Source organism: Lachnellula hyalina (genome assembly GCF_007821495.1).
Source record: "Lachnellula hyalina strain CBS 185.66 chromosome Unknown contig00003, whole genome shotgun sequence".
Classification (NCBI taxonomy): domain Eukaryota; kingdom Fungi; phylum Ascomycota; class Leotiomycetes; order Helotiales; family Lachnaceae; genus Lachnellula; species Lachnellula hyalina.
The window spans coordinates 230,927-243,632 of NW_022157117.1; the positions used below are offsets into that span (position 1 = coordinate 230,927).

Here is a 12,706-nt window from a genome sequence, read left to right on the forward strand (position 1 = left end):
TTATCTTCCCAAGAAAATAAACAGTCCCAAGGCCTCGAACATTCATAGAATGAATTAAGCAACCCAGGGAGGCTCTGCAAAGAGTGAGTGATTATTCCTGTAAATACAGCTACAAGTATGAATGATAAATGTATGAAGCATATTTTGCATTATTATATGAGGAAAAGAATTCTCTGGCAAATGCTTCTACCTGGATCATCACATGGATGTCTCCAGTTCAGGGGCTCGCTTAGGCGTTTGGACTGAAAGGCATCTGTTTTTAGGCTTATAGGTCTTAAATAGATATCGTGAAGCTAGAACTCGTGGCTGATCCCTTATATGTCTTCTCCAGAACCTACGCTTTAAATTCAAAAATCACAAAAAGGGACGTCTTGCCAAAAGTGTATCACATGATGTACCTCGTCCCAGCCAGTGGGACTGTAGGATCTACATTGCATGAATTGGTTCTTGGCAAAAAAATATTTTTTGCAATGTTTGCTTCTTTGATCTCACACCGAGGGGAAACAATAGTTGTTTCCCACAATCCATCTTATATACTTTCTACGGTTTGAGGCAACAGAGAAGTTCCGGGCATAAATTGTGGCTCTTATTGCCCAGCCTTCTGCTTTCAGCAAGCATCAATATCAAGCCTTGTCGGGGCTTATGCCTCTTCGGCTGGCCCCCACCTTCGCATTGGCCATCTGCTGCCTCACCAGAGCCGCAAGGCTCTGGTGAATTATGTCAAATACGGATAAGGCCCGAACAGCCGTTGTCAACCCCATTTTCCACGTTGCGAGTTGTCTTTCATTGCGGCGTTGTTACAGTGTGACCTGTAGTACAAGAATCATGGCAGCTCGACTTAGCACTGAGGAGCTCCTCAAGAGGCTCGATGAGCAACACCAGGCTTACTTACAAACATTCAAATTAGCGCACGAGGCTTTGTCACAGACCGCTGCCGCTACAACGGCGTCCCCCGCTGCCCTACCGCCTCTTCAATCGCCAGTAACTTCAGTTTCTGCCGCGAAACGAAGGAGACGGTCGACCGCCGAGCCTGAAATCGATCGACCTGGAGGTCTTCAGAAGCCATCCACGTATCACAGCTCTGTTCTGACGGGCGAGAGCGACGAGAGCGACGAGGATGATGAATTATATGTTCAGACTCCACTGGCGCGGTCTAAATACGAAGATGAGGATCTTCGGAAGCACTTGCAAACTCACAAATTCAATGAAGAAGGGCAATTGCTGCTAGATTCGATAGTTGATAGCGGCGTGCTTCTGCGTCCTACTCTTTTCCCAAAATACGACCCAGATGAAAAGTTCCACAATTCCCATTACACGATTTTTGACGTTGGCAAAGACGGTGCCCCGCTATCGAGATCTTTCGTGGTAAAACCGGGATCGTCAATTGATTCTTCTATTTGGCAAGCTATTAAAGTACGGAATTGCAGCCTCGTTTTCGATTTTGAGAATTGACGTTTAATGTAGGAGTTAAATGCCGACCCCGCAGCGCTCCGACCCGCAGTGGGTAGAATCAGCATCGTCCGGGAACCGTCCCCGATTATTTTTGGCGCGCTTCACCTGACTATGAACAGAGATTTCGATATGGATGAGATATTTGAACATCTTGTAGAACAAGACAATTCGGCTGTAAGAATCTTTCAACCGAGCCTGAGCGGTAAACTAACAAGAGTTCCAGGCTCACATGATCAACCGTGGCTTCAACGATGATCAACGGCAGCAACGGTCATTGATCTTCAAGTTTGATTACTTTACGGTCGTTGGAGAAGAAGTTGAGCCCATGCCATGGCAGACATCCGATGGTGCTGGAAAAGTACTGGACCCTCCTGAAGGCCATATCCCGATCTCGAGATGCAGCTCCGTAGTCGCTTTGTCCCACTCAGGGAATCACATAAAGAAATTGAAAAATGCTTCTCGAAGGGCTCAAACGCGGTATGAATATGTTTATGATCTATGGGCTCCGGTGAGACTGGCATGAGACACGTTCAATATCGACTGCTAATATATCCTAAATAGTGGCATGTGCTCAATATTCAGTGCTATCCGGATCATAAGCATAGTATGGATAGTCATGACTCGACGAAGCATTATGTCAATGGTCCTGAAGCATTCTTGCATACACTTTTGGCTGAGTTCAAAGATGCAGAGAAACGTTTCGAAGAGATATACAACAGAATCACCAAGCTCATCACTCCTCCGGTAGGTCAACACCTCTTCGCGACTGAATATTCTCTACATAAGCATGTATTGGATGTTGATAGAAACTGACAAGCCTAGGCCGACTTCATGTTCAACGGCCAACTGCGAGATAGACTTTTGTTTGAAGACGAAGAGTTCACTTATTCCCGACGCTACTTTTGGGCGTTTCAAACCCTCGGAATAATGAACAATGGTATAAAAGCCATAATAGACGCCTACGAAGACACCTTTACGGACGAAGTTTGGGAAGGAAAGCACAAGACACTCTGGCCCATGCTTGAACACGATTCCGGCCGCAACGTGTATTGGAAAAAGAAGATGGCTGGCTTACGAAAGGAGTTCCAGAGAGAGATTAGACATTTGGAAAAGCTGTACGAGGAGAATGATGATCGGAGGAAGGAGATCCGGACATTGCGCGACCAGCTTTTCTCGGGGACGAGTGTTTTGGAGAGCAGAAAGAGTGTGGAGCTGTCTACCGTGACGATTCTGCAGGGGCATAATATTAAACTTTTGACATTGGTAAGACATCTACATTATTTACCGACTACCTGCATTACTCACAAGAATTCTAGGTCTCGATTTTCTTCCTTCCTCTGACATTCGTCACCTCTGTCTTTGGCATGACCAACATGCCCACCGAGCACCAATTCAAATGGTTCGGGATTGTCATGGCCACAGTGTGCATTCCATTCTTTCTATTAATCGGCTCCCTGAACACGACGTCCGGGATGGAATTCTGGCGCTCAAAATGGCAGTATCTGCTCTCATACATCTCGCACGCCCTCTCGTCTTCCCCTACCAAGGAAACTGTTAGCCAAAGAGTGCAGCAGTACCAAAAAACCCAACAGCGTAAGCTTATTATCAAGAGGAAGAGGGAAGGGAAGGGGAGGGACAAATAACTAATAATGGTTGACGTTGAGCAGGAATCGATAAGATAAAAAAGCGCTCATTGTCCGCTGCTCAGGCAATGCAGATCCGCAACGCTCAAATCATACCCCTCGCAACCCAACCCACGTTATCCACATCCGTGAGCGTGAGTAAAGACACGCCTTCGAATTCAAACGGCGAAGAGGAACAGAAGGAGGAGAGGGATAGGGAAAGAGAAAGACCGCCTGCCATGTCTGCCAGCGAGTCGATGGGCAGCAAGAGCATAACGATTGCGGCGGCGAGTCTGCCTCGGCATGGCAGGAAGAGGGAAGCGTCGTCGTGGTGGGAGAAAGTGTGGGGGAGGAAGAGGCGGGCTAGGGGGTATGAAGTCTGAATGGAAGCTAAGAGGGTGATGTCTTAAGCCATTCACTCCACATACAGTATCAAGCTCTATATAAGCAGATTCGTGCATGTGCGTCTTCGGACCGCAGCTCTTGCTACCTTAGGTATGTTAGCCAGGCTGGACAAGTGAGCCTAACCGGGCTACGGATAACCTGAAGTGCTCAGAAAGCACTAATTGTTTGACGGTGCTCTCTGAAAGCCGACGAAGACCCACGTGACTATGCGACGAATAAATTACTTACATGGTGGAGGACAAATTTATACTTCAAAATAATCAACACCAATGGTAAAACGTTTTGATTATTTGGATCTCAAGATGATCAACCTTCCGCCAACTCTTTTGCCTATATTTTTGAACTTGAACTAATCTAGTGATGTTGTCAATTGAACTGCTGAACCGAAGCCTCGCTTAAACGAGAGCGCCTGCCCCTTTTGAGTAGACGCGGAACTCATTCCAGAGACTAGACAGGTACCAGTCCTAAGGAAACTTGCAGCGAGCCGTTTACTTGAGTACTGATCACGCGGGTAGACTTACGCGTAGCGTCGTACATAGACTCGTAGGATATGTATGCATCAAGCGGGTGGACTAAACACTACAGTACGCCAAGTGAACCCCATCCCATCCCATCCCATTTCCTTCCGCTAGCAGAGTAAAGAAAGACGACATTAAAAAACAAGAGAAAGCTAGTGTCTATTTCAGTAAAGATAATAGGAAAGATGTATGTATGTGATGCAACTTCTCCCCCAAAACAATGCTTGCTGCTTCCTTCCTCACCAACGTATTCACAGCCTTCAATCCTCCGTACCCCTCCTCTGATCCACCTCCCAACTTCCAAACACCCCTTATAAGTAAAGACCCCCTCCTTACTTACGCACAAATAAACAAATGGACATTTACTGGAACAGCCACAGCGCTTTCACCCACTCCAAAACACCCCAAAAGACATTCCCCTGCACAACCCCACTATCCGCGACAAAAATATGCTGGGGAATGGTTGCGGGTACAAAATTGCATGAGCCGCAGCGGAGGTGGATTGTGCCCGTGGTTAGGAGGGTGAGTTTTCCGTTGGGTTGTTTGGAGGCGGATGTGGATGTGGGGGGATTGATGCCGAAGCACTAGGTGGGTGTTAGTGAGGTTGGAACTTGGAGGGTAGATAGGGGAGGAGGGAGAGAACAGACTTTTGTGCAGAGTGAGGGAGGTGGTAAGGGGGGTATGGAGGTGGTTGAGGTCGGTGAGATAGGATGGGTTAGGGGGCGAGGGTTGGCATTTTGGTTGTTGTGGGGTATGATGGGGGATCTGGTGGATGGGGTGGAGTGGTAGCAGTCGAAGAGAAGACGAGGGCAAGGGAATTTATGTGATAATGAATATGGGTAAATAGATAATGCGATGAGTCGAAACGGTGAATGAATGAATGTTCTAGGGTTGGGAATCCCTCTAGAAAAGGAGGTTATTCATGACTGCTCTGCTGTTGGGAAGGTGCATATATATCTCTCCGTGATCCCACTCCCTTTGTCTTCCCAGGTCCATGGTAAATCTAAAATATACTAAAAAAATATAATGGAAACTCATCACCGCAAGAGCAATACACGAACCCGAACCATTCAACTACAGCGGCGACTGGACTTGTTGTCGCTGTCGCAAAGTAAATGGACCGCGGCAAGATCTGTGCGGGCATTGCAAGGAACACTTCCGCTGCGATACCTGTTACCTCAGGGAATTAGGCTATGGCAGGTTAGGCCATCGAGAGGCAAGCCTATGGATAGGAGGGAATGCAGAGAAGGAAGGATCTTGGAACCGTATCTTGACCGTGTTGGGTTTGCGGAAGAGCTGAGCTGAAGTAGGGATTGGATATTTGTATATCAACGTTGATGTCCTATGCTGTAAGGCTTGACTCCATCTAAGAGAAATCCATCGAAGAAGTTATATCGAAATTTGTATGGGTGTCGCCAGTGCTTCGTGCACACTCTCCGTGTTGACCTCGTAATCAGTTCGGCCTATGACAGATCAATGTTTTGCATTACAGTTCCCCATCCCCATCCCGTTTCCGGTTGCAGCTCTTTGTTCGCCTACTTGCTTTCTTAAGCTTCTTTTCTGTCCGAACCAGAATCCTGCAATGGTTGGTGCCCACGATAGCAATGACACCTCGACCAACACCAACTCTGACGCCGATTTTCGTTACTTTGGAGGAGTCCAGGCGTTGGGTGATAAAATGTAAGAAGTTGTAGAGCCAGTTGGGCCTCCTGAGGAGCTAGATTGGTAGTAGCATCAGCATGATCGAGCATAGTGACCAGTTTCTACTTGAGTGAAGCTATGCCCCCTTGGGCGCATATATGGTTATGGGCACCGCAGCACCGCTTGTTTTCTCCGCAGGACATCAATTAGGGCTGGGGCAGGGTTTTTCGTTTCCTCCTCATCCTGCAGCTTTCTGTACCAGTCGTCAGTCGAGGTTACGGAGAGATGCAAGACACGTACTCGTATCGTATGTATTCGGCAGGCAACTGGGGGTGAACCATGCTGACCGATACAGAAACCTCGATAATAACTCTCATCGTTGCTTCCACATAGTCCGTTGGGTAGACATTGATCTTGGATCTCTGCTGTGCGGTCTAGAGCACATGATTTATTGTCGATGCCGTCGTTCGCGATGCGTGGTGCACATTCTGTAGCTAGTGCAGCCTGGTATGAACTATCTGGATTCTAGCAAGTTTTGTCCACTACTTTAACGAACGTGAGTACGACCGCGAGCGCAAGATCCAGATACCTTTCATTGGACATTAAGGAAAAGATGAGCTCTCAAATAAGTATATAAGCAAGTAGAAGCCGAGAAACTTCTCAATTCAATCTGCCAAATTCAGATCTCTTCCATTGAAGCCATAACAGTCCTAGGTTTCACTACCTTGAGCAAAGCAGGGAGCATAAGCAATGATCATCTATTCTTATATTCATGTTCTCTCCTGCGTATAGTGTTATCGAAAAAACTCCATGCCAATAATAAATCTAGACAAAGTGTGTAATCACGGGGTATTCGTAAATCAATGAGCCATGACTGCATCAGCCACTGGGTGCTGGTGCTCAGCGGCGCCATTTGAACCATTAGGCTTCTCAACGCCATCCATATCCATATCCTCATTAGCGTCACCCTCAGCCTCTTCTTCCTCCTCAAGTTCTTCGTCCTCGCTGCCACTGCTCTCGGCCTCAAGATCTTCACTGCCAGCATCCTCATCCTCTTCTTCTGCAGCAGCGGGGTCGACTTCTGCTCCGGCCATCTCGGAGTCTTGGACCATGGCGTCGGGATCGGCTGCAGCTTCGGCACCTTCTGCGATCTCTTCCTCTTCATCCTCGACTTCCTCGGCACCATATTCTTCTCCATCGGCATTCAAGTCTGCCTCAGGCTGATCAGGTGGGAATTCAGCGGGACCGGAATCATCAGAGTCCCTAGGCAGCATTAGCAATTAGTCATATGTGACTTGCTCCGCATATGAACTCACCATTTGATAGCAAATCTGGTCACTCGTGGCTTCTCAGCAAGTATGTTCCTACGGACCTTGTCCAGGACCGGTTTTGCTGGGGGATCAGCATTGAGCTCGTCTGAATCGTATTCATTATTGACATAATATCCAACTCGCACAAACTCCCTGCTGTCGTAGGCACATGTAAGGAGAATGACGGTGACTCCGAGGATTTCAGCGTCAGGAATTTTCTTGGTATTGGGTGGATCCGCTTCGAAGATAAATTTGTTTACACCAACTGGAATTGGGCCAACAAGGAGGGAATCGAGCTCTTGGTCATGTTGGTCGCTGGAGACAATAAGCTTAGTTTTGCGATCTGGGCAAGGGGCACTTACGAAGTAGCAGATCCGACGTAGGTCAACTTCCATTCGAGATCTAGGAAGGAGTCAGCATATGCAATGCAATGTGTACGTGCAGCATAATCCACCTTTTTGTAGAGACTCCAAACACTCAAAGGTGATTTCGAATTGATAGGAATCACCGAACTTGGCTGGGTTGTTGAGGACGTTGACGCCCAAGAGAGATACAACAGACATCGTGAGGGTTATTGAGCGGATTCGAAGTTTTGATTTGGTGGACGAAAATGTACGTGTAAAGGCGTATATGTAAATTCCGTTTGAGCGGGAGCTGTTGTTTAATACGCGTAGAGGGGTTGAAGGTGAAGAGGAGGTCTTTAAGAGGACGCGCGAGGGTTCACCTCACCGCCAAGGAAGCGCGACTTTGCTGCAAGACAAACGCGCCCCGCGGTGAATTCTTGGCAAGATCTTGCTTACCTAATCAATCATTTTACCTTTCTTTGAAGGGACAAGAACTCATTCACAACACCACGGCATTATTGCGCATATCAACAACTCCACCCTATTTTGCACTGCGCTTTCCACCAGCGCATGTTGTGAGCTGCGCATGTACCCATCCTTTTAACAGACAGGTTTACACTCCTCTGACAACTTCCCTTCAGAGCTCCGCTGACAAACATAGATTCACTTCCATTTTTCGAACCATCCCCCTTATTCACGAAGACCTTCTTTGATACAACCTTTACAATGGCGGAGGAAGATGCTGAGATAGCTCTCTTGCATCAGATGCAGGCGGGGCAAGATAGTGTGGCGTGGGAGAATGATGGTACAAATGGGGACGCAGAGGGCGAACTACCTTCAAATACTGAGCATAACAACCATCAAGTCAAAAAAGAAGCTGTTGCAGATGATCAAGTTCTTCGTGCTTTATCTCCTTCAGACGTTGGTGTTGTTCTCGATGATGGCGAATATGACCCATCTTCTGTTACTTCACTTCCAGCAGTTGCGATTCCAGGAGAAGACGGTTCAAGATCCAGTTCGCGCGCATCAAACCGCAAGCGGAAAACAGTTGGGGGCTTCATTGCGGATGATTCTGATGAGGAGACCGACAGCTCTACAGGTTCAAACAGTCTCCTACAGCCACCGCCATCTAATACTAAACGCGCCCCTTCCCCATTGCAAACCTCTGTCAGCCAACAAGATTTGCAAGGTACTCCGGAGAATCGAGGTGATTCAACGGCCATCTCCCAATCTTCGCATGCTCTCTCTGTGAATCCAAGCCCTGCAGGTTTGCCTTCTGTGCAAGCTTCAGCAACTCAGGTACTCACTTCCGCAGGTACATCAGCGCAAGGGGTCTCTGTCCCGAAAGCCCGCCTCCCAAATGACCGAACAGGTATTCTCGAAGACAAGATCAAGGAGGACCCTCGAGGGGCTCTGGATTCATGGCTGGCACTCATCAGCGAATTCAAGAATCGGAACAAACTTGACGAGGCTCGGGCAGTATATGAGAGATTTTTCAAAGTCTTTCCTCAAGCAGTAAGTAACCCAGTCCTCTGAAGATAACATAGCTCTAATGCACTCTAGGCCGAAATATGGGTCGATTACGCTGATATGGAACTTGAGAACGACAACCGAAGTGCAGCTGAGCAGATATTCGGCAAGTCTTTGCTGACCGTACCCAATGTCCAGCTCTGGTCCGTTTACTTGAACTACATTCGACGAGTGAACGACCTCACAAATGATGTTACTGGAAGTGCTCGACAAACGATTTCCCAGTCATATGACTTCGTTCTCGCTAACATCGGCTCTGACCGGGATTCTGGCAAGATTTGGGCTGAGTACATACAATTCATCCGTAGTGCACCTGGTCAAATTGGAGGCAGCAGCTGGCAAGATCAACAGAAAATGGATCAACTTCGAAAGGCATATCAACGTGCCATTTGTGTCCCCATGTCAACCGTGAACAATTTATGGAAGGAGTATGATCAGTTCGAGATGAGTTTGAACAAGATGACTGTAAGTATTGTTCCCGGGTCTTTTTGCAGCAAGGCTAATGGATGGGTAGGGTCGGAAATTCCTTCAAGAAAAGTCGCCTGGATACATGTCGGCCAGAAGTGCCAATACAGCAATGGACAACATTACTCGAGGTTTGGTTAGAACTACTCTACCGGTGTTGCCACCTACACATGGTTTTGATGGCGACGTAGAATATACCCAGCAGGTTGAGTTGTGGAAAAAATGGTTGTCGTGGGAGCAGGATGATCCATTAGTCTTGAAGACAGATGAGCCCGAAGCCTATAAACAGCGAGTACTATACTTATACAAGCAGGCAGTGATGGCTTTGAGATTTTGGCCCGAAATATGGGTCGATGCTGCAGAGTGGTGCTTCAGCAATGGTCTCGACAAAGATGGGGACACCTTTCTGAATGACGGTATCACCGCTAATCCTGAAAGCTGTTTGCTTGCTTTCAAGAGAGCCGATCGCCTTGAAACTACCTTGACAACGGATGCGGCTAGTAAAGGCCCAGCTGAACAAGGTGCAGTTGTTCGAGCGCCTTTCGACAAGCTTCTCGATACCTTGTATGACTTTATCAAGCAGCTGAAGGTCCGAGAGGCTGCAGACCTCGTCAAGCTGGATGAGTCTATAGCTTTGGATGCGTCAATCAGTGCTATCGTTAGCAAAGCCGAGGATGACGATGAAGAGGATGAGACGGAGAAGAAGGCCCGGGAAGCCGATAAAGCAAAGAAGACAAAGGTCATTCAACTAGGCTATTCGAGCCAAGCTCAACTCATCTCTCGAACCATCTCATTTGCTTGGATTGCATTGATGCGAGCTATGCGTCGTGTCCAAGGCAAGGGTGCGGTTAAGGACACAATTGGCGGGTCCAGACAAATCTTTGCTGATGCACGTGCTCGCGGCAAGATCACTAGTGATGTCTATGTCGCCAGCGCTTTGATAGAACATCATGTCTACAAGGACCCTGCAGGTACCAAAATCTTCGAACGTGGTGCAAAGCTGTTTCCAGAGGATGAGGTATTCATTTTGGAGTATTTGAAGCACTTGCTATCAATTGGTGATACAACAAGTAAGTCAACTCACTATGCTAGTGCAGTTACACAGCTGACCTTTCGCAGATGCCCGTGTTGCTTTTGAGACAGCTGTTACTAAACTTACGAAGAAGCCGGAATCGGTGGTAAAGGCAAAGCCACTTTACTCTTACTTTCATAAATACGAATCGCAGTATGGAGAATTATCGCAGATTCGGAAACTAGAACAGCGGATGGCGGAGCTGTATCCCGAAGATCGAAAGCTGTTCCACTTCGCATCAAGATTTAGTGGGGAAGGCTTTGATCCCACTGCAGTTCGGCCGATTGTCTCGCCAACGACTCAGATGCGCCAAAAATCTACTACCGTCATGCCGTCAATTGAGCCATACGAAGCCCAGAACAGTCCACGCCCAAATTTCGTTCAAGAAGCTAGCCCAAGACCACAATACGTACAAACAACCAACACGACAAACTCTCCAAAGCGTCCCTTCCCCGTCGAGGACATGGATGACTTCAATCGCCCCCGAAAGCTTGCAAGAGGCGAGTCCCCGCTAAAGGGAGCTGCAGGTAGACGTTTAGATCAGCAGAAGCGATTACATGGTACTCCGAACTGGCAGTCTAGTGCACCTCCATTCGTAGTACCACGAGACATCACATTCCTTCTCAGCATCATTCCCCGAGCCGATCTATACCAATCAACAAAATTCAACGCTGATGCCTTGGTTCGCCTGTTGGGTGAGACACATGTGCCAGATCACAGCTCATGGAAAGCTTCGCAGAATCAGCCGCAGCGTTATGATGGTAGGACTGCCAGTCATACTCAACGTCCCCAGTCGCGGGATCAGAGTACCTCTTATACCTCGTATACCGGTCAAGATGACAGGCATACATACAATCCGCCTCCTGCGAACCCTCCTAGCAATGTTCCAGCTCCAGTTGCAACTTACTCTGGTTATGGTGGTGCTCCAGGCTATGCTGCGCCTCCTGCTGCAAGCTATGCTCCAGGTTACAATCCTCCTCAATCTCCCTGGCCAAACCAGGTTCCTCCGAATATGTATCAGCAACAGCCAGACTCCAGTAGATCATCTGGCTATTATGGTACAAGTGGTGGTGGTGGTGCTCCTGGTACGGAAAATCGAGACTGGCAGCCTTCCCAAGCCCCTTCTTTGTCGGGTGCGGCGAGCTGGTATTGGAATCCGAACGCTAATCAAACTGCGCCAGGCTACCCTCCTTACGGACGATAAATTATCTGCGAAGATAATTTTCCGCTTCATATTATGCCGAATCAGATCTAGATGTTCTTCAAGCCCTGGGTGGATTTGTTTTTGGGCGGCGATTGGACTTGCGATTTCTTGACGAGTGCGAATGGATTTTCCCGAATGTGATGTGGTAAAGGTTTGGATGCATGCATACGTGGATTACTGGATTACTGGACAGGGACTGGGCAGTGGAATGGTACGATATGGCTACGTTTTAAGAGATGCGCCCCTCATCACGTGTGGAATTCGCGGCTCGAGTCTTCATAGCATGGCGTTTCTGGCTGGTCGGTTTCGACCAAATTGGGATGGATGTATCATAAGCAAAAATGGAGGATGGATAATGCATGCAACTTTTGATGACTTCCTTGACAGTAATTGTTTGTTTTTGATTAAGTAAAGTTTGATTTGCTATTCCCTGCTTCGGTCTATATACGTGTCTTGCTGTTATTTTGCTCCATTGCCAACGAGCCCTTAGTTTTTGCTGCAATCGTACTTCCCTGTTTCGGGGAGGGATGATGTGGTGTGATGGGGTGTAATGGGCGTTAGGGATAGTTCCTAAAGATATGGCTTGCTCATGGATGTTAAGAGCGTTCGTTTCTTTCTAACTGATAAATGTCCTGCCTTGTATCTTCCTCGTTCAGCTCCCACGTATTGTATTCGCCCAATTGGCAGACCGAGTCTGGCTTTCTTCCTACTCTTGCAGATGCCGAGAACGTTTGTGGTTCGATTTAGATCTTCGATTTGAAAGGGTGTGCTGCCGTAGTGTTCTCTCTATTGGGTTGGTAGGCTGCTTTGCATGTGTAGTTTAGGATGTCGAGTCGAGCGTGGTTTGCTTGAGCCTAGGTATCTATCATTGCGAGTTCTTGTAGCTTTTTTCGATGAAGAAAGCTGCGTATATGTCTGTTGCTCTGATAGATGTTACTTATTTGCTTTGCTACCAAAACGGGGGATGGCTAGGGTACTGTACGTGCATCGCTGTTTCTTCTGCCCGCTGTCGCTATCGTAGGTTGAAACAGAGCACGGAAACATGTAAATCACGGCTCAAACAGACTCTCTAAAGGTACCTACCTAGACACAGTCACTGACATTCTCTGTGACTCGGCTTGGGTAATTCTACACATTTTCACC

The 12,706-nt window shown here is 47.7% G+C and overlaps 3 protein-coding genes across 3 annotated transcripts; 2 read left to right on the forward strand and 1 right to left on the reverse strand.

Annotated features, from left to right (window-relative positions):
- Positions 1–825: 825 nt before the first annotated feature.
- On the forward strand, positions 826–3,457 carry LHYA1_G000813 (uncharacterized protein; the record flags this gene model as incomplete). The annotated part of the gene is made up of 7 exons (XM_031145802.1): positions 826–1,413; positions 1,465–1,626; positions 1,676–1,960; positions 2,014–2,196; positions 2,275–2,715; positions 2,769–3,045; positions 3,120–3,457. 7 exons carry the CDS (start codon positions 826–828, stop codon positions 3,455–3,457), a joined length of 2,274 nt encoding a protein of 757 aa, XP_031009666.1.
- Positions 3,458–6,498: 3,041 nt separating this feature from the next.
- ASF1 (Histone chaperone) lies at positions 6,499–7,511 on the reverse strand (the record flags this gene model as incomplete). The annotated part of the gene is made up of 4 exons (XM_031145803.1): positions 6,499–6,901; positions 6,955–7,263; positions 7,311–7,350; positions 7,403–7,511. 4 exons carry the CDS (start codon positions 7,509–7,511, stop codon positions 6,499–6,501), a joined length of 861 nt encoding a protein of 286 aa, XP_031009635.1.
- Positions 7,512–8,018: 507 nt separating this feature from the next.
- rna14 (mRNA 3'-end-processing protein) lies at positions 8,019–11,563 on the forward strand (the record flags this gene model as incomplete). Its single annotated transcript, XM_031145804.1, has 4 exons — positions 8,019–8,807; positions 8,856–9,287; positions 9,337–10,357; positions 10,407–11,563. 4 exons carry the CDS (start codon positions 8,019–8,021, stop codon positions 11,561–11,563), a joined length of 3,399 nt encoding a protein of 1,132 aa, XP_031009634.1.
- Between the last annotated feature and the right edge of the window lie 1,143 nt (positions 11,564–12,706).